At 41.5% G+C, this 21,863-nt stretch overlaps 1 protein-coding gene across 9 annotated transcripts in view; it reads left to right on the forward strand.

Moving 5' to 3' along the window:
- The window catches only part of LOC147028623 (chloride channel protein 2-like), a 131,883-nt gene that overhangs the window by 102,684 nt on the left and 7,336 nt on the right, over positions 1-21,863 (forward strand). For 7 of the 9 annotated variants that reach the window (XM_085879230.1, XM_085879231.1, XM_085879235.1 and 4 more), the window contains 6 exons: positions 5,374-5,507; positions 7,172-7,356; positions 9,909-9,984; positions 12,337-12,401; positions 12,892-12,975; positions 14,733-14,771. In XM_085879230.1, coding sequence (XP_085735356.1) covers positions 5,374-5,507; positions 7,172-7,356; positions 9,909-9,984; positions 12,337-12,401; positions 12,892-12,975; positions 14,733-14,771 — 583 coding nt within the window. The remainder of the gene's footprint in view (positions 1-5,373; positions 5,508-7,171; positions 7,357-9,908; positions 9,985-12,336; positions 12,402-12,891; positions 12,976-14,732; positions 14,772-21,863) is intronic. The other 2 variants (XM_085879228.1, XM_085879229.1) reach the window with 2 other exon arrangements.

The following is a 21,863-nucleotide window of genomic DNA, read 5'->3' on the forward strand; positions in this document are numbered from 1 at the left end:
GGAAAAATAGTCACAAACTGCATCTCCATTCTCTCTTTGGTTACAAACATTCATACATTGGAAACCATGAAAAAGTGATGACTGCGGCAGCTGTTACAAACATCATCTTAACCACCAAAAAACACCCATTTGTGCCATGAGGCTCCTTGATGCTGTTACACATAAACGGGAAATTTTTAATACCCTCCCCACGATCCCAGTATAAATAGCCATTTTTCCTTGCTGAGCAGGGGTTAGCTTTTCTTGAGGCAATGTTTTATGGCCGGACGCCCTTCCTGACGCCAACCCTGGTCGCCTCTTACGACACACAGGGATATGGTATACCTATTCTAACCGGGGCATACACCGGGACCAGGACACTTGTACTCATTCCGCCGACCTCGGAAGGATGACAGGCTGAGTCAACCTCCTGGTGTAAATTCAGCGGCCAACGGGGCTTGAACTGAGGACCCTAGGATCCCAAGGCGCCACCCTAACCACGAAGCCAACACCAGGCTTCCCACGATCCCAGTATGCACCATACATAACTCCTCTCTTCCACCCCTTCACTCAACTATCCTCCCAAACCCCTTTACTTTCTCTCCTCACTCTTCCTTCACTTCCCTAACATCACTTCTCTCTCCTATCATCTTCATTTTTTTTTTCTGTTTGTCATTTTCCATTTCCAAAATCTAACCCCCTCCCCTTTCCTTCAAACTCCTCACCCCCATGTGTGTACATAATAAATGCAAGCCCCTTTCCCACATTTTTATTCATAAAATACACGTCATTTCAGGCATCTTGCATTCTTACTGCACATCAAGGTAAAACGGTGAACTTGGTCGAAGGTCGCAGTCACGAGTAATCGCCATTTACGTGACTGTCTTTTGTGGCCTGACAATATTGCCGCCATCCTACAAAATGCTCAACAAGCAAGTGGATAAAATGCTCCAAATGCATTGTGTTATCTTGCAGGCACGTTACAGCCATGATGTTATCATACAAATTATGTGAGCTCAGCTGTGAAAGCAGGCATGTTGGAGTGGATTTTTGAAGTTCTGGTTTAGATTTATCCAATATTTCAATTGGCCGTTGTGTCGACCAATCAATCCGACAAACTCGGCTGGTGCGTTTCACCAATCAAACTGACACAAAGAGAGCATTGCTGTGCTAATGGAGACAAGGCATAATTAGCTTGTTTGAAGTAGCTAAAGTCAAGTGTTAATAGTTTACACTGTGATTCATCGTTGTCTATCCAATCACTGTCGTACCAATATGAAGCATGTACAAGTATAAGCATTCATACTATATGCCTATATATAGGACTATTGTGAATCCAGTAATAGTTCCTCCAACTGCAAGAGCGCATCAAAAGTCTGTAATAATGGAGGAAGGATACTCGATGAGAAAAATTGTGGGAAGACGATGCTTCAGTTGGAGCTGTAACCGGGACTCTGAAGAGGGTATTTGAAACTGGCACTATTGGTCGTCGAAGTGGTCGAGGCAGAGAATGGAAATTCTCCAAAAGTGACGTTAAGTATCTCAGGATGTGTCATCTATGTGATAGACAACACTCGGGTCCAGATCATGCCAACTATCTTGTAAATACAGTTGTGGACATTACTTTAAGAACAGCGAGAAACACTTGTCTTCAGCACAATGTGGTCTCACTGTATCTACAACTTCTCCAAATCAACTGCTGAGAAGACCAAAAGCAAAAGGTTGAAATGGCAATCAGACCACAACCAGTGGTGTTAGCAGAGTTGAAAACCCGTGCTCTTCACAGATTAATCCAAGTTCTTATTGTTTAACAGCAACTAAGACAGTTGTTTGCATCAGAGAGAACAGTACCAGAGTCAATATACATCTGTAAAGGAGGACCATTGCAGATTTCAGGTGTTAGTATGTGACACAAAATTGATGGCACCCTGACTGCTGATAACCATATAGGTAGATTATTCTTACATATGGTGGGTTTAGAGCAACAATTATGAATCCATTTTGAGGTTAATTAGCCAGTCTAATGCTCTTGAGGGGAGGAAGTTTATCTCAGCAATGTCACCCTCAAATTTGTACAGAGGAGAGAGTGTTGTTATGTGGTCCATAGTTTGATCAGGGCTGTCACAGTTACATCCTGTGGAACTCGTAATACGCCACTCGTGCTTAAAGTGGCCGCATCGATCATGTCCCGTTCAGATCCAATTAAGGGCCTTCCATGTTTTCCGAGGCAGGTCAAAAACTGGTGGCTTCACTGTTGGGTCGAAATGAGATCCTTGTTTTTATGGATGATGATTTCATCCCACACTTTCCTCCAGGCCACTACACTGTGAAGTCCTGTAATGGCTGGGCATGTGTCCGATTGTTTTTTGGCAGACCAGACAGCGAGTTGGAAGATTCATTCGGTCTCTATGAATTGGGAGATCTGGGAGGTTGATTGTACGGATGATGTCTCTGTGTGTAACTGCGTCTTGGCGAGTGTCTGGAGGATGGAGGGGCAGGGGAAGGTGTAGGGAGTAATATTGGCTAGCACCGGTAACCATCAAATCGGTGTAGATTTCATTGTTATTGTGATAACGCACATTGCAGAATTCAGCTGGACATACAGACAGGTGTGAAATACTCAGCCATTGTGTAGACCATCGACATAACTAAGGTGCAAAGTACACCCGCATCGGTCACAGAAGGTCAAGGTGTGGTCGAGTGTCACACCTAGGTAGATTGGGGTCGGATCGTGTAGTGCTTTTTGTTTTGCCACAAAAGCTGATGTTTAGATGGGCCTGTGCTTTGTAGTTGTCAAGGTGAAACACAGAGACGATGGACTTTGTTGGGTCCACTTATATTGGCAAATTCTGATCCATCATGTCATTCCCTCAACAACAAGACTCATTGGACAAATATTAAGTTTCCTGTAAGACAATGATACCAAATATACAGCAAAGGTAGTGAAATGATATTGTGCGAGAGAGGTGAAGGAACAGTCACAAGCGTATCTTTGGCCTGCACAAAGTCCAGATATGAAAATTATTGAGGGTGTATATGCTATTGTAGAAGTAATAAAAACATTTTTTGTTTAAATGCAAAAGGATGTGGGGATGTCACTCCAAAAAGTATGTAAACAAGGTAGGGATGGTCACAATAAATGATCATGTGAAACCATCCCTACATCTTTCTTTGAATAGTGGTTGTCATTAGTTTTGGGATTTTTGGTTTTGCATTTTTTGCCTTTGCAGCTGACGACCAGAGGCTTTATGTTTTCGGGTTGTCCGTCTGTTCATGCAAGCGTCCGTTGTCGTTTTTTTGTTACCGCGATAACTTGAGAACCACTGAGGGGATTTCCACCAAACTTGGCACAAATATAGGACTGTCATAGAAAGACGTACTCATTCGATTTTGGCTTCAAAAGGTCAAAGATCTAAGGTCATATGACTTTTCATTAAAAAATTTTTACCTCTGCTACCAAAGGTGAAAGAGGTTACGTTTTCACCCTTTTCTGTCTGTTTGTTACTTACGAAATCTAAAGATTTCATAAGTATATTGATGACTTCCATCCTCTGTTTGTGTGTGTGTTTGTTTGTTTGTGTGTGTGTTTGTTTGTAGGCACGATAACTCGAGAACGGAAGAAACTACCAATGTCGAATTACACCACGTGATTTAGGAGGGTGATGGCTAGCGCTGATTAGATATTGGTCAAAATCGGTCAAAGGTCAAGGTCACAGTGAGGTCAAACATTCGATTTTTGATGGTTTGGTACAGAATCATCGTAGAAACTTCTGGTTTGCATCGCTACCTTCTCTCGAGACAGCTTTTATTAGACAAGGTCAGAGGTCAAGTTGACGATTTCGTAAGTACCAGTCTATGACTGCTTGTTTGTTTGTGTGCAGGATATCTCAAAAAGTTGTGGACGGATTCAGATGAAATTTTGTGGTCAGGTTGGCTGTGTGACAAGGACGAACTGATTAGATTTTTGTGAAGATTCTAATCCGGATCCGACTACTACAATTTTTAAAAGTAATTCTTCACCTTTGAGAGATTGGGCTAAACCGATACAAAACATGATATCTCAAAAAGTTGTGGATGGACTTGGATGAAACTTGGTAGACAGGTTGGGTGTGTGACAAGGACGAATTGATTGGATTTTGGTGAAGATCCGAATCCGGATCCGGATACAATAATTATTTAATTTTTAAAGTGATTCTTCACCATCGAGAGATAGGGCCAAAAACGACATAGTACTGTATAGTATATAGCATGATTTTTCAAAAATGTATTGGGCCTGATATGTTCTCGTGGATCAGGCATTAAATGGCGGAGCTATGCGCTTTACTACGTGCCCTTCTCGTTGTTACTGCAATAACTTGTGAATCCACAAAAGAAAATTCAACCAAACTAAGTCCAGACTGTAAAAGAAAGATGAAGTGATTACATTTTGGGCTCAAAAGATCAAAGGTCAAAGGGCATGTTTCATTCAATTGAAAATCATTTTGTTTGCACAATAACGTGTGAACCAATGAAGGAATTTGAATAATACAACCAATGAAGGAAATAATACGTGTGTGTGTGTGTGTGTGTGTGTGTGTGTGTGTGTGTGTGTGTGTGTGTGTGTGTGTGTGTGTGTGTGTGTGTGTGTGTGTGTGTGTGTGTGTGTGTGTGTGTGTGTGTGTGTGTGTGTGTGTGTGTGTGTGTGTGTGTAGGATTTACACCAATTTATGTGAATAATACATGTGCAGAAGTATTTGTACTATTCAGCAGATTGTATTGTTCGGCAAATTGCAAAAAAAAATTCTTGACAAAAAATGATTTCGCTCCAAAGTTTCATTGACTGATGATTTTCAGACAGGGTGCTGCATAAAGTGAGCCATTCATGAAGCCGGCTGGCTGGTCTGTTAGTTCCTGCTTGTGGATGTTAAAAATCCTACTCAGTCTTTTGTAAAAAAAAGTTAGCTGATACACTGGATATTTTCTTCTTGTAAGGCAGCATATATTTGGCAGCATATATTTTAATGTTGAGGAGTGTGGTGCACACTTGGCCATACATCTGCATCTTTATTCAAAGCTGGCATGCAAGGTCATGTTAGAAATTTTGGTTTTCATGATCTTTTCAATGGATTTTGAAGAACTGTACTCAAGACATTCTTTTAAAATCGACTGAAGAGCCATGAAGTGTTAAATAAACAGCTAGATTGGTCCTAAAACATACCAGCACCTCAACTGAGACCTTTGTGTGTTTCCACATTTTGATGTGCAAGTTTGTTTTGGTTTTAGAAACTTTTCATTACTTCTTTTCTTTTAGCAGCATATCAAGGAAAATTATAAGAGTTATGGTTTCATTGATTGACTTACATTTTACTTTTGGAGTTGCTTTCAAATTGCTCATCTTCATTCTTGTCATATCAGAATGTACAACATCTTTGTAGAAGATATCATGGTGAGGGACGTGAAGTATGTCTCGTACATCTGCAAATACCAAGACCTCAATAACCTCCTGCAGTGTTCCACTCTTAAGACCTTCCCTCTTGTGGATTCTTCTGGTGAGGATGCCCCTTTGTTCTTGCAGTTACAGCATGTTTAACAGCCACCTCTATCTTACATACCAAAAATGGCAACATGTTTGACCCTTTCTGTCCATCCCTGTATATTCCATTCCCTCTATTTTCTCCCCTACCCTTCCTTTTCTTGTGTTCTTTTTTTATTATTTTTTTATTACAAGATCAAGAAGTGGGACTAATCCCTGTTTTGCTGGACTCAGACTTGCAAACTCAGGATGAACTCGAGACTCCTCTGTTGGATTCAATTGAAGAGAAATTTTACATGTTTATGTGTAAAATGCTCCCACTGACCATAATATTAGATAATTTATTTTAAATGCATGTGACTGTTATAACAGTCTCAATTACATGGTTGCTTCATTCGGTTTTAACAAGTTTCAAAGACCTACTACTACTACTACTACTACTACTACTACTACTACTACTACTACTACTACTACTACTACTACTACTACTACTACTACTACTACTACTACTACTACTACCACCACCACTACTACTACTACTACTACTACTACTACTACTTTAACAGCCCCAATGAATCCCACTTTTTGTGAGGTCGGCCGAAGAGGAGGTTTGACCCAAAGCTTGACCTGGCATTTAACTCGAGCTTATTTTGACAGGAATTTGGAAATTGGCCAGGGGGGAAGAGGTAACTCACATACTCTTTGCGAATGACATTGTGGAATATTTAATGTCCACCAATAAATACTAGCAGACGTTTCCCCAATTAATCAACCATCCAAGAGATGGTGAAGCACTAATTGGACAGTTTATAGTCGTGCGGAGAATCTCACTCGGACTTGACAGCGAAAAGCTAAGCGTACGACTTCTGCATCATCCTGTTTGGATAACAAGTTTTAATTGGTCCAATAATTTAAGTAAAGATGAACAAAATTAATTTTTTTATACTTCGGGAGAGGTAAAGGGGAATTGGCGTTTGAGGAACCACACATGAACAACTTTCCCTTAATTATTCTGTTCTCATATTGAATGCAATCAATAAACGTTATGCTGTTATTATAACTTAATCTTTTGCTGTACTGATAACTGTCAGGGGTACTTGGGGTTACCCGGTGCTGTTATAATCTTGTTGGCATGTTGAAGAAATCAAATTTTGTTTTTGTGTCGAATTTTTTTTTGTGGGGCTCATTCCCGAAACCCACTAAATAATGGGGTTGGGGATCATTTAATATTACATTTCACACAGTGACAATGGCTTAGAATTTTATTATTATTATTTTTTTCTGCTTGAAGCATTCCGTGCCAATCATTGATGAACCTCTGAAAGCTTAATGAAGATCTGTTTGGCTATCTATGAGAAAAATTGCGTCACACACACACACACACACACACACACACACACACACACACACACACACACACACACACACACACACACACACACACACACACACACACACACACACACACACACACACACACACACACACACACACACACACACACATCGTATAGTAAAGATACGTATATCAGGAAATTGACTACCTTTGTAAATCCTTATTGGGGGGCGGGGGGAGGTCCAAAAATACTGAGTCTCGATAAGTTGATGTGTGAGAGTTTATTGAATGTTTGTTTCCGCCATGTGCAGTGTGCTCAACTGATAATGTGTGATATCTGTACAGAGTCGATGATATTGCTGGGCTCTGTAGAACGCACGGAACTCCAGGCAATGTTGCTTCGGCAGCTGGACAAGCAACGGTTGCTTAATGAGCTGAATCAACGGGGACAGGTTGAGCCAGATACGGAGCTGTTGCCACAGGAAAAACCACTAAATGGAGCCATTCCTCACTGTGTGGAGGAACAACTGGTTAGTACGTAAAAATAACAGCGATAATGTGATTACTTTTTAGCCGCATCTCGCGTAGCGAACGCTGGCGAAAAGAGAGCTCTAAGTTGTTCTTCTTATTCTTCTTCTTCTTCTTCTTCTTCTTCTTCTTCAGACAAAACCTTTAGGATACGGCTCTTTTATATGCAGGATCCAGATCTCATTAAATACTAAACACCTGTACACATCCTCACATTGAGGGTGCCTTTTGAGAGCGTCTATCATGAACTTTTAAATATATTCGGACATTTGCTTTAAACTTTGGAAAAGTTCACGTTACTATTTAAAGGTTATTCCATTTAATGTGTTGTAATTTCGTAAATACACTATTTATTTCGTAAATACACTATATTTCGTAAATACGTAAATACAATATGACAGGTCTCGCTATTGGCTTAATCAATGCACGTGACGAAATATCGGAAGTTGTTGTTTTTTTTTTCTTCTTCTTCTTCTTCCTCTTCTTGTTCTTCTGCTGAAGACAAAACCTTTAGGACGCGACTCTTGGACACATTTATCCTTGTTTTTATTAGCCGCGTCGCATTACGAACGCTGGCTCTAAGAGAGCTCCGCGTTGTTGTTGTTGTTGTTGTTGTTCTTCTTCTTCTGGTGAAGACAAAACCTTTATGACGTGGCTCTTGGACACATTTGTCCTTGTTCTTCCTTAAGGGTTCCCATGGCATTACATGGTATACACTTCACTTCGATATTCACTGCAAAATTAGATAAATTACCTGGTACAATTCGTATTGTTAAGATTGAAATAGTTACATCAGCCTTGGAAATTCAACCAGGATAAACTCGGGCCTGGCTATTTCAAGTGACTTTTACTGTTGATTGCAAAAAGTGATTTTGTTTACTTTGATAGTGTTTCCTCAAAATGCAGAATGTTAGTGGGGCATCCCAAGTATACTTTGGTGATTAAGAGTGACAACCTTAAAAATGTAAATTGGCACTAACTGTAGACCAGATCAGTTGGAGTAAGGAGTTTACTTTCTTCCCGAAGGACCATTAGTAAGCCAACTCAGTTTGGAATCGATAATTTGACAAAGACATTCTAATTTTCCTGGGACCGGCTTGGTTTCCAGAACCTTGGAATCAAAATCCCTTATTCCGCTGCTCTCAGCTGCAATTGAATCCACAACATCGCAGATGTCTGTTCTCACTAACAAGTCTTGTTATCCCCAAGCTTTTTTGAAAAAAGAAAAAAAAAAGAGGTGTGATCTTGTAATTGGCTCTGCCTGTCTCTGTCCATCTGTGTCCGTTTGTCTCTGTCTGTCCGACACGCTTTCGCCTCCTAAACGGTTGTGCAAAAATTCACTAAACGTTGTAGTTATGATCACCACATGGCAAGAAGGTGCGAGAGCAGTATCATTTTCGGCACCGCCCCCTGGGGCCCTGGATGGGGTCAAAAGATCAAACACCAAAATATGCAATTATGGGTACATTTTAAAACACTTTTTTCATGAAACTTTGAATATGCAATCAACATTGGGGTACACATGAAATATGTAACGATTTTTTGGGGGGATTTCACCCTCTGGTTTATGCCCCAGGAGGTGGTGACTTCGGGTCACAGGGGTCAAAACAGAAGATAAAAAAAAAATACTCAAAATTTGATATTGGGTCATTCCTGGTGGGATGTTTTGCCATCTCTCAACTTTACTGGAGGTGGGAAGTGTGGGGATTGATGAAGGCACACCATCAAATTCGCACTCGTTTGTTTTTGTATCAAAGTGCAGTACCATATCTGGTCACAATGCTTTGTTTTCTGTGTACATGCTCGGATGTGTGTGTGTGTGTGTGTGTGTGTGTGTGTGTGTGTGTGTGTGTGTGTGTGTGTGTGTGTGTGTGTGTGTGTGTGTGTGTGTGTGTGTGTGTGTGTGTGTGTGTGTGTGTGTGTGCCTGCCACCGTTTAGTTGTACTAACAGGAAATGGTATGAACTTTTGACTCCTCTCATCTATGAATATTTCTCACACTCCCTATATTTCCATGAGTCCAATTTAAATTCAGGAACAAAACAATTACGGTTAACCATGTTGAAATTGCCGCTGTTTTGTCTAAATGCTGAAAATTTTGTGAAAAAGGCAATTTGAATTCCACATTTTGCACTCACAAAGGCAGGTTAAAAGTGCCTGGCAACAAGCAGAACCAAGTGATTGTAAAGACACACACACACACACACACACTTATTAGTATCAAACACCACATGCACATAAGGCCTCGTTAGTAGTCATACTTTATTTCGAAAGTCACGTATTCTGTAAGGGAACTGACTGAATGAATGGAAAATTTTGTTTTAGAACCATACATTTTTTCCAGGCTCCTGGCTGATTAACTTCGATTTTTAAAAGTAGGCAAGCAGTCTCGCACCATGAACAAATTACAAACTCCTGCAATAACATCCAGGGGGCACTGCATCAGAGGCACAACTACACCCCCAGCAAGTTATGCGACCAGCATTTATGGGCTTCATATGAAAGTTTAAGTTACTTCACTGAATTTAACCATCTGCTTTCCTATCTGCTTTAAGGTGCGTCCTGAAAGGAAACGGAAACTGAAGTCTGCGTTGAAGCAGCCGAGCAGCTCACCGGATCAAAGAGATGGAGGTGAATAAGAACTGCATTTCTCCAGGCTGATGTCTTATTGCCTGGTCTAACTGACCAACAAAGCAATATTTTCCACTCCGAAGTGATTAAAATATATTTCAGGCAATAAATTTAACTTGCTTATTTGAGTTAAATACAATGAAAATGTCACCTGCTAAATTGAGCATGATTTGTTCAGTGGTCATCCATTCATTACTTCTTAATGTAAGCACAGCTGGAGGGAGGCATTAAAGAAGAAAATTAAAATAGTGAAAGTAAGAGGATGGGAAGGATAATCGAAGAGAGAGATGGAGTCAGGGAGGAGTGGGGAGAAAAGGGAAAGGAGGTTTGGGAAGAAGCAAGAGCAATATAATGCATATCGTGGGAGTTTGAGGGGGTGGGGGGGGGGGTAAGAAAATCCCCACAGCTTTTTCACATGTTATAAATAGATCTACATGAAAAGGAATGTGGTGTGAATACAAGATGGCAAGTATAACATGTAATCTATTCCAATAAATGTTACTGTGTATGTCAGTCAGTCAGTGTGTGTGTGTGTCCTCCGTAACTCCAAAGCCATGAACCCTGGCAGCCCCAAACTTTGCATGCACACTACAGGAACTCCAATGTAGTGCATGATTAAAAATTGTGGGTTTGGGTTAATTTAAACACCCCTTTTGAAGATAATTGATGGCCTTATTTAATTGTACCCTTTATAAAGACGTCGTCCTTGGTCACCTCGCTCTCCCTAGCAGGGGTCTTAATTTGCCATATTTTTTGGCCTGCTCAGCAAAGCCTTGACTTAGAACAGGTCACAACAGTTTCTTAACAACAAAGCACTCAAATTGTTTTTTTCCACTTTTCTCACTCATATCATCGAATGCCTGATCTTCGTACGTACAGATTGCTGGATACATCACAATGCTTATAAACACCTGGAGATGCCAGTATTTGCGGCTTTATTTCATTTCCGCACATGTGATATGCTCTGGAATCTCTTAACTTGAACCGAACTTCAAAATTTAAATGCATAATTGAACTTAGCAACAGTTCTGACTGCTACAAAGTGTTCATTTGTCCAATTCGCACATTGTTTGACACTCCAGTCATCTCCAGATGTCTCCGGATGGTGTTTAGTATGACCAGGCCAGACGTTCCTTATCATCCGTTTTGTTGGAGTGCTTGCTTGAGTGCTTAATAGTGGTGGGCAGAATCAATTCCAAAGTACTCTATTCCAACCATGGAATCGAAAGGAATCAAGTGGTGAACCGGAATCAATGTCGATTCCAAGTAATTCCTCCTTCACAGAAAGAAGCATTTTTTTTCAGGGAAATTTTTTTGTCCCTTTTGGCATGTTACGGTTACACATGGCCTGGTTACGTATTAATTGAAAACGAACCCTGGGGCATCCCATTTAGCAGCAAAAGAGCAGCAAAAGCAAGTCACTTGCATACTAAATATGCCCCAAGGGCATGCCCCTTTTAAATGAATAGCATGGCATTTAGGGTTGGCTGGTAAAGCATGCTGATTGCTTTGCTGATGGACAGATAGGAAATATATTGACTGATGAAGTTTTGACAACACATCATTCAGAAGGTCCAGAAGTGCAGTTTGGAACTATTTCGAGAAGGTTAAAGAAGACAGTCCGAAAGTTTCATGCTCACTTTGTTCAATAGACATTGCTCATTGCTACAGGACGTCCAATATGCTGAAATATTTGAAAACCAATCACCAGAGAAAGTATCTATTAGTGACGGTTGAGAATGTGGATTCCAGGAAACCAAAGTCTGCAACAGCAACAAGTTCGCATTCACAATCGACGTTTGAAAGCACTTTCACCCCGGTAATGCCCCCAGTATGCTGCCTTGCCTTCCCCTCCCCTCATGCTGCCTTCCCCTCCCCTTACACTGCCTTCCCTTCCCCGTACACTGCCTTCCCTTTCCCTCCTCTCCCCTCACGCTGCCTTCCCTCCCCCCACCACTCCTCCTCTCCCTCCCTCCTCCCTCTTTCCCCCTCCCCCTCCTCACTCTCCTTCACCCCTCCTTGCTCCCAATCCTCACTCTCTCTCCCTCTCTCTCCCCCTCCTGTATGTCCCCCTTCCTCATCCCCTCCCTTTTCCCTCTTACTCCACCCTCCCACTCCTCCCTCTCTCTTCCCTCAGGGAAAAGGGTCATAAAACAGTTGGTGTCGTTGTCTTTAAAATACCGTAGGTTTTTGGAAAACCCTAAATGATAATGCGCTTTTCTTCTTGTGAAAGTCAGTGGATAATGAAAGCTTTATTGCATTTTATATTTATTGTTTTATGCTTTAAATTATTTCGTTTAAATGTTGACTCGTTTATTAATCTATTTTTTTTTTATCAATCGCTCATTTCAGATTCTGACAGTACGGGAGGTCTGAGATCCTTGATTTGCTCAAGTCCAATCGATCAGGAGTCCGAGGTGAGCAACAACTACTTGAAGAGCCATATTCAACAATCAATAACAACAACTTGAGATTTAACAATCCTTTGCATAAAACATCCAAAATGGTTTCCAGCCCCTTCTTGTCAGTGCCACCCTTGTCTGCCTTGCTCGCTCCCCAAAGTCTGTGCTCCCCAAAGTCTGTGCTCCCCAAATGCAAAGCTCAGATGCTTTCATGTCATTAAATTAAACTCATCAAAGGATTTGATCGTAATTCCCAGCAATATTCGTAAAGCTGCAATTTAGACTTGTTTTATGTGGGAACATTCTTGCCATGATGTCACAACTCGTATCTCTATATAGGTTTGCATGTCACATGTCAATCTTTTGAGTCAAAGCTGGAAATTTTATAATAACTGTATTAACTGTGGGACCGTATAATGCTGCAACTATGCTGTTGTACACTCTTTTTGCTGCTCAAATGGCTATCACAAACATTTATCTTTAATTTGGTACACCCCGTATACAGTACTTGTGTTTCCTTCCCAAGAATGCAGCAAATTCAGAACCCTCAGGGAACCGAAGGGCAAAAAAGGTCAAAATTTGTGTCTTGGTAAGTCTGGCAAGCCAGTTGGATTTGACATTTTGTTCTCAGCTGTCTGATGGTTACTAATGACGATGTGATTTTTTTTTTTTTAACCAATCTAACACACTACAGTACCAATATTTTTCTACTGATCTGGGTTGAACCTGCTTTTTGCCAATCTCGCTTTTAACAGCAGAACACACATGTACTAAACTTTGTGATTCGCTGGCATTTTGCTTCTGTACTAATTTGCTTTCTTGGGGCAGACACAAATTTTCAATGATTCGCACATTGTACATCTGTTGTCGTTGTACTTTACCTCGTATGTACTGTCATTTTTTTTTTTTTTTTTTTTGTCCTTTCACTCTATTTCCTGTATCTGTAATTATCCTCTGCCCTTCCCACTGTATTTCTGCCTGTTGATCCGAAACGCAAGTCACGCATCATGGTTGAGGAGTGTGATTTCAGTATTCTTTGATTGTCATCAAACAAACCAATCGATCAACAAATATGTGGCTAATTTTACTACAATCAGCTGCATTGCTGCACACTTGGCACAGATAAACATCTTGGACTAGTTTTACATTTAGGTCTGCATTTTAACTCGACAGCAATCGTACTACAAAATGTACTTGATGCGCAGAAGTCTTAAAATAGTTGAGATAATTTTTGAGCTGATTGATCAAAGATGCTGCCAATGCATAAAATAAAACTGAAATAAAGATAATTTTGTGTGTTTTTGTTGTTGTTGTTGTTGTTCTGCAAATATTCAACATTTTGAGATTGTAAATAATAAGAGGTTCAGATATTATTGAGATGAATGCATGGGAATTCGCATTTTTATAAAAAAAAAAAAGAAAAATTTGGATTGGAATTCTTTTTTATCGACAAAGTCAAGGCTCGTGGAAGAGCTAGAACACAGAACTGATCAGGACTCAACATAACAAGAGGAACAGCAGAAAGAGAAGGGGGAAATACCAACAGCAAGGCCGAGGGGCAAAATAGATGGAGACAGATAAACAAGGGGTGCGGATAAGAATGAGGGGTCGGGGAACATGCAAGAGTGTGCGTAAGATGGATACAGAAGCAAGCTCTCAGGAAGGAAAAACCTGGAAATTTAATGGGTGTTGGGAAGTCATTTCCATGGTTTAAAGGATGTGTGGAAAAGATCATGGTTTTGGAAGATTGTGGGGAATAGCTGTGTTGAAGGCTTGGCGGGAAGAATGAGATTGAAGAGAATTTGGAAATTGGTTCCACAGGTGGGAAAAGAAGAGGAACGAATGAGTGGAGGTGAGCAGTGATTCGGGATTTTGGGAGTTTCACCAGAAGGGGGTTGATGGCGGACCGTGTGCCCCCATGCAGAAGCCTGGGGGAGGGGAGGGACAAAGCACGGAAAGAGCAGAGGGTGCAAGACCAGAAAGGAGGTGGGAGAAGACAGAGAGACCACCGACCTGTCTGTGATGGCAATGTGACAGTCCCATAGATTCGGCTTCATCGCTGGAGATTCCAATGATCTTGATGGCCTTGGTTTCCATGGCATCAAGCTGAACATCTTTTTCTTTTCATAACTCACAAAATTTTCTGTCCTTATTGCATCTAATCGGCAGGCATGGGGAAAATTTCCCTTCACTTGGATAATCTTTTGTTTCTTATTGTATAACCAAGACATGACCAAATTCTCGTTTATAATTAGTACCTCTCTGTACCTTAAACTTTCATGTCATTTGTTCTTGTGAGATCGACCACGTGATAATTTTGTAATTCAGATGATGTTTATTTTACAGGATGATTATGATTTGGCAGATCACATGAGTGCAGCAGAGGTATGATGTATGGCAAAAATATGCACAAACTTTGCACCAAAAAGCATGTTAACATACTTTGCCTTTTCAATGTTTTAATGTTGGACTTAAATTTTGCAATGAAAATTATTTTATATTTTGGCCAAAGATATATTTGGCATTTCTTCATCAAGCAATATCCGTATCCATGCCAAAGAAAACGGTAATAAACAATGCAGGACAAGTTGTGTGAAAATGGATGTTCTGCCTCACCTTGGTCTCACCCCCACAAGGGGAGCATTATTGGACACAGTGGACACCCTCCCAGGAGCCTCCAATCCAAAATATTCACCACACTTCAATAATATGACCATTTGTAGATTGTAGTCTTCATCAAAGTAGCTGTGAGTCAATTTTCAAGAAACGAGAGCAGTTATACTATAAGACAGCCGTGGGTGTGTGTGTGTGTGTGCGTGCGTGCGTGCGTGCGTGCGTGCGTCGTTGCTTGTTATCTCTTTCTAAAAGTATCCACCTCCACTTTGGCCTGGGATCATGGTTCATGGACCAAGCTGTTGAATTTCTGTTGTTCTCAGAGTTTTGTTGTTCCGAGGGCTCTTTTCAGGATCGTCACCGAACCCCGGACTACCTCCAATTGTAGTTCGTTTGTGGTAATATTCCCGGCGATGGTTTTCAAAATCTCAGTGAGGTTCTTCTTTATTATTCCTGTTGCTCCAATTATCACTGGTGCAATTTTGATGCTCTTCAGTTTCCAAAACCTCTTGATCTCATTTTTGAGGTCCTGGTATTTGGTGATTTTCTTGATTTATGCATTATTTAAGCCAAAACTGCTGGAAACTGATATCTCAGTCAGCAATGCTGGTTTTTCCTTTTTGTTCCTGAGTACAATGTAATGTCCTGTCGCAATGCTTTGTTTTCGATGTTCACGCTCGATGGGATCATGAGGTTGTATGCCAGCATGACATCCTTATTTTCAATGATTGTCCTTGGTTTGTGTTTCCATAAGTTTTCTGCAACTGGGATATTGAAATTCTTGCAGATTTGCCAATGAACCACTTTGCATACTTTGTTGTACCATTGTGTGTGAAGTTTTTTTTGAAAATAGTTTTTTGCATTCCGAAAGCAGGTGACTAGTACTTTATGTTTCTGTCTTACAGAACCTACACTTGTCTGTCTGGCTCAGTCCCACCATATTTTAAAATCCATTAGTGCAGTGTCCTTAATCTTGGGCATTTATTATGATTCGTTCTCTGTCCCAGTTGAGCTGACCTCTTCTTAGCCATTCCGATGAGCCTTCTTTGTCTATCCCCACTCTGTCCAATTTTTTTTTACGAGCAAATACCACCCGTTGCTTTGCTGAGGGGAATACTGAGAGGGGAGAAATAAGACGGGGAAAGAGAGGGAAGGGGGAGAGAAGGAGGGGAGAGAGTGAGGAGGTGGAAGGCAAAAGAGAGAGGAGGACTGGTGGAGTGAGGAGGGAGAGAGTGTGAGGAGGGGTGGGGAGAGGGAAAGCAGCGAGAGGTGAGAGGAAGGGAAGGCAGACGTGCGGTGGAACATTAATTACGATTCATACTGTCTCATGAAAATGCTTCGGCAGAGAAAAACAGTGAAGATGGAAAAAAAATAGTGTCTGAAAACCATTTTCTTCCAGTTAAACACCGCCCAGAGACAAACACAGTCCAAACATAAACACCACCCAGACACGTTTGGAGACAAACACCACTCTGATATGTCCGGAGCCAAACACCACCTGGACGCGTCCGGTGCCAAACGCCGCCCGGACGCGTCCGGAGCCAAATGCCACCCAGACGCATCCGAAGACAAACAACACCCAGACACATCCGGAGACAAACACCGCCCGGACATAACCACCATCGAGAAACATATTGAGATTTCCACCGTGCAGACATATTCACCATCCAGATATGGAGAGAGAGACAGACAGAGAGTGGGGGTTGGAGAATTATGCTAGGTTCCCACTATCACGATGCGTGGCACAATTGAAATCGTGGTCTTAATCATGGACTAATCGTAGTGATCCTATCAGATCTTATCAGATCTTGAGGTCAGTCGTTGCAATCGTGTCAATCGTAGAAAATTTTTGAACGGTTCAAAATTTTTCTACGATCAACACGATCAATTGTCCATCAGGATCATCGTATCAGATCGTATTGCATTGTAACAAAGCGCGACAGATCGCATCTAATCGTGCTTCCTAATCGTGGTGATCAGGATCGATCTTAGACAAGACAAACACCACGCTCTGTGAGACCACGATTACAATCGTGCCGCGCATCGTGATAGTGGGAACAGCTTTCAGAGAAATTCCATGATCTGCTACGAATGGCCAATCGTGGCATTCGTAGCGGATCGCACGACAGTGGGAACATTGCATTAGCAGAGAGAAAATGTTATGCTTTATGTACAACACACACACACACACACACACACACACACACACACACACACACACACACACACACACACACACACACACACACACACACACACACACACACACACACACACACACACACACCCTCGTGTTTGGCCGATATTGGCAATTTTTGTGACTCAGCAGATTGGAGTCAGTGGGACTACCAACTACAGTACTTACTGTGAACAACCCAAAAACCTTCAGTCGCTTTCACCGAAAAACAAAGTTCCATTTATGTAGACTTTTCAAGGAGATGTGCACAAACAGTAATCTTTATAAACAGCTGCATGTGATTGGGGGGAAAAAAATTTGCTGGGTAATTTAGAAAACGTTAATACGACAAACGGCTGAGAAATCGGGCGTTATCAAATATGTTTTGCTTTGAAACTCACAAAGAGAAACATTTAACCTTTGTAAAGCAAATCCGATAACCAAATGCTTGAGAAACAGTCGCGAGGACAAAGGAAAACCTGATAGAACCTCCATTAAGTTCGGGATCAAACTTTGCCTCCACAGCACCCGTAATAGGTATGGCATGCCCACACACCTGTGGAAAATCCCTACAAATCCAAATCTACCCATATGTACCACGTCCGTGTGTGCTGTATGCATACCTCTACCTTGTAGGATCTATCGACTGTACATCCAGATCGGGACACGAACTGTACTGCTAACGACTGTGGAGCACTCGGTAAGTGGCTTAAGGACTGAAGCAAGCACTCCAATGCAACGCTTGGCTTGACAAGCGATAACCAATTGCCGTTGCTTATAACATGCACCCAGAAACGCCCAAGCAATGTCCGAATTGGACAAATGAACACTTTTTTTTCAGTGTGAACACTGCTTGCTAACTTCTAATCTGAAGCTTAAATTTTTCCAATTCTTCTTAGTTTAAGAGATTCTCGAGGATATAACATGGGCAGAAATTAAATAAAGCCATGAACGCCGGCGTGTCTCCGGGTGTTTACAAGTATTGCAATGTCTACAGCGATTCGTAGCTATGATGAACAGGCATTCAATAATATGAGTGAGGAAAGTGAACAGAAAAAACAACTTTATCGTTCATAAATCGTTGCGGCCTGTTCCAAGTCAAGGCTTTGTTGAGCAGGCCAAAGAACATGGTGGCTTCAGACCCCAGCGAGGTCAACCAGGATACGCCTTAAGACCCCAGAGAGCGAGATTGCCGAGGATCGCATGATAAAGGACATAATTTAATAAGGCCGTCAATTATCTTCAAAAGGGGGGTTAAATTAAACAAAACACCCAATTTTAATTGATGCACTCCCTTGGCATTCCCTTTGTATGCATACAAAGTTTTAGGCTGCTTGGTTTCATGGTTTTGGAGGAGACACATAAACTGACACACACACACACACACACTGACATTTATTAGTGTAGAATATATTTTCCTGCTCTTTTTTTCATTCCCCTAGTTGGTGTATATTTGTTGATATTTCTTTTTACACTTGGCGCACTTATCTCATCCAAATTCCATTTGAATGTCCTCGGAGAACCTCTTTACAAGTTTCAGCTTTTCTGCCAATTTTTCGTCATTCGGTACGAAGAGTTTAAAATCATCCATGTGTAGTAGATGTGTCACCTTTCCCATTTCTTTTGATGTTCTTCTATTGGTTGTTTGGGTGTATCTGTGTCCTTGTTTGTTGACGAGGACACTCAGTGGGTCCAGAGACGGACAAAACGAGAAGGGCACTTGGTAGAACGCATACCCCCGCCCCGGATGTATGCACTCTTCCGATACATTTTTGAAAAACCATGTGATGTATCGTTTTTGGCCCAATCTCTCAATGGTGCATTGAGAATCACTTTAAAAGTTAAATTATTCTCGGATCCAAATCCGGATTCGGATCTTCACCAAAATGGAATCAATTCGCCCCTGTCACGCAGCCAACCTGTCCACCAAGATTCATCCGAATCCAGCAACAACTTTTTGAGATATCTTACTATATATCAATTTAATACCTGGTGTTGGCTTAATGGTTAGGGTGATGGCCTTGGGATCCTTGGGTCCTGAGTTCAAATCCTGCCGCCATTGAATTAATACCAGGTGGGGTTGACTCGGCCTGTCATGTTTCTGAGGTCAGCAAAATGAGCACCAGCTTGCTGGGATGATTGAGCCATTTGAGTATCCTGTGTTAGAGTGGCGACTTGTCCAGGATTGTGCCCAATAGCCCAGGAGACTGCTTTGGTAGGACTGACGCTCTGGACGGAGTATGGTCGTAATGGATGGATGGATGGATATCAGTTTCGCCCTATCTCTCAATGGTGAAGAATCACTTGAAAAATTGTAGTAGTTGGATCCGGATCTGGATCTTCCCCAAAATCTAATCCGTTCGTCCTTGTCACACAACCAACCTGTCCACAAAATTTCCCCCAGATCCGGCCACAACTTTTTGAGATATCCTGCGCATGCACACACACACACACACACACACACACACACACACACACACACACACACACACACACACACACACACACACACACACACACACACACACACACACACACACACACACACACACACACTCTGTGGAAGATCCCATGTCATATCTTCACATCTGGTATTTTAATATTTCATTCTGACTGCTGTAATGTCAATGTCGTATTCCAGAGATGGAGCTTTCTCAATAAGTTTGATTATTTGTGGATTGATTTTGTATATTTGCATGCATTTTAGCATCCATGAATGTGTGGGACACTGTCAACAGCTTTCTTATAGTCTATCCAGGCCGTGGACAATTTGGTTCTTCGCATTTTGCATTTTCAAGTCCGGCCTTATTCAGCAGTAGGTGGTCAGTTGTTCCACAACAACCTCTTGCATCCCTTTTGCTCTGCCTCTCAACTTCCTTGTTGTGTTCGGTGATAGTACGTCATTTCTGTGATGATTCCTGCCGGAAGGTTTATGTTGTTGGTCGGCATGTTATTGGCCGGTATTTGAGAGGAATTTGGGTTTCTTCAGATTTTGGGATGAGAAAGGTGTTTCCTTCTGTGTGCCACTTCATCCACTGCCTTTTCTTCTTGGATCGGTTCATTGAATGTCCTGGCGTAGTGATTGTGGAGAGCATCAAGTTGTTTTTGTCAGAAATTTGGAATTCCATCTGGGCATGGGCTTTTAAATTTTGACATTTTTTGAAGTTGTTTTCTAAAAAAAAAAAATTTCTTCATCAATCATCACTGGCTGTGTTTCATCAAGAGGTTGCTGCTTCTTTTCCAAGTCTGGAATCCATTCCGCTTCCGTATGATCTTCTCGATCTTCAAAAATTCCTTTCCAGAATTTTTCGAGCTTTCATTTTTCAGGGGGGAGTTGACACATTCTGCTTTTGTTTCCCTAATTAGCGGTAGAATCTCTTCGGGTTACTCTCAAACATGTGGTTTTGTTTTCTCCTGTCGTTTGCTTCGTCTTGGTTTTTTTTTTTTACTATCTTCCTTGCTATCGTTTCTCTTTGTTTTCAGCACCCAAGCACTCGAGGTCTTTGTCTTCGATTTTGTATTTGTTTTTTTTGTTTTCGTTGGATGCTCTTTACCTTCGCATTCTGCGAAAGGTTATGTTTTGGTCAGCGTGTATTTATTTATTTATTTATTTATTTATTTATTTATTTGTAATCTTGTGATTCGTATAACTCAAAAAGTATTAAACCGAATTGCATGACATTTGGTGGGATGATTGGTTATTAGCCAGGAAGCATTCGATTAGATTTTGGGATCGTTCGGGTCAAAGGTCAAGGTCAAGGTCACGAAAAGGTCAAAATCGTCTTTTTACGATAACACGGTCAATTTTTATTCAATTTGCATGCAACTAACGCCAAAATGTTCAGGATTCAACGCCTCATCTTGTGATATGCAATATGACACAATGACGCCCTTACTCTTGTTACCGGTTAGGGGTCAAAGGTCAGGGGGGTCATGACCTTGAAAAGTATGCGGGTTTTTGTCATAACGCGGTCAATTCTTGTCCGCTTTACATGAACCCAGCACCAAAATGTTCAGAATTTAATGCCCAATCTTGTGACACAATGACGTCATAACACATGTCACCGGTTGGGGTAAAATGTCGGGGGGGGGGGTCACGCCCTTGAAAAATATGCGGTTTTCGGCATAACTCAGTCAATTCTTATTCGATTTGCATGAAACCAGCATCAAACGAGATTACCTTCTCTTGTTGAAACGTTGTATTCACCGAGCTTGCGAGTGAAGACTCGCCAAAACGACGTGAGTTGATTGTTGTTTAGTCCGTAGCCCCCGAAAGTCGGGGGGGGGGTCATGACATTATAGATATGTGGTTTGTGTCATAAGACCATTCATATGAAACCAGTTCCCCACACTCATACCAAGAACAAAAAAAGTAGTGGCAGCGAAGGTATGCGCTCTATGAGTGCCCGTTCTAGTTTTTTTTAGTTTTCGGTTTCTGTTTCCTTTCCTGCATTGTTGACAACTAATGTTTACCAAGCTAATGCCGGCAGATGGGCCACCCAGTTTAACGTCCATCTGAGGGATGGCACAACCCAGGCGAGACAACGACAGACCATCCTTCCAGCCCAAAATTACATCTTCAACGCAAATCGAATTGTACTCATTGGTGTGGTGGATGTTTTTGATCTTTCCATGTGTTCCCCATTTACCCTCTGTCAGGCTGTACACCTGCTGTCCTTTGTTGGTTA

Source organism: Eptatretus burgeri, chromosome 4, assembly GCF_056783735.1.
Source record: "Eptatretus burgeri isolate ZD-2024b chromosome 4, Ebu_testis_v1, whole genome shotgun sequence".
Lineage (NCBI taxonomy): Eukaryota > Metazoa > Chordata > Myxini > Myxiniformes > Myxinidae > Eptatretus > Eptatretus burgeri.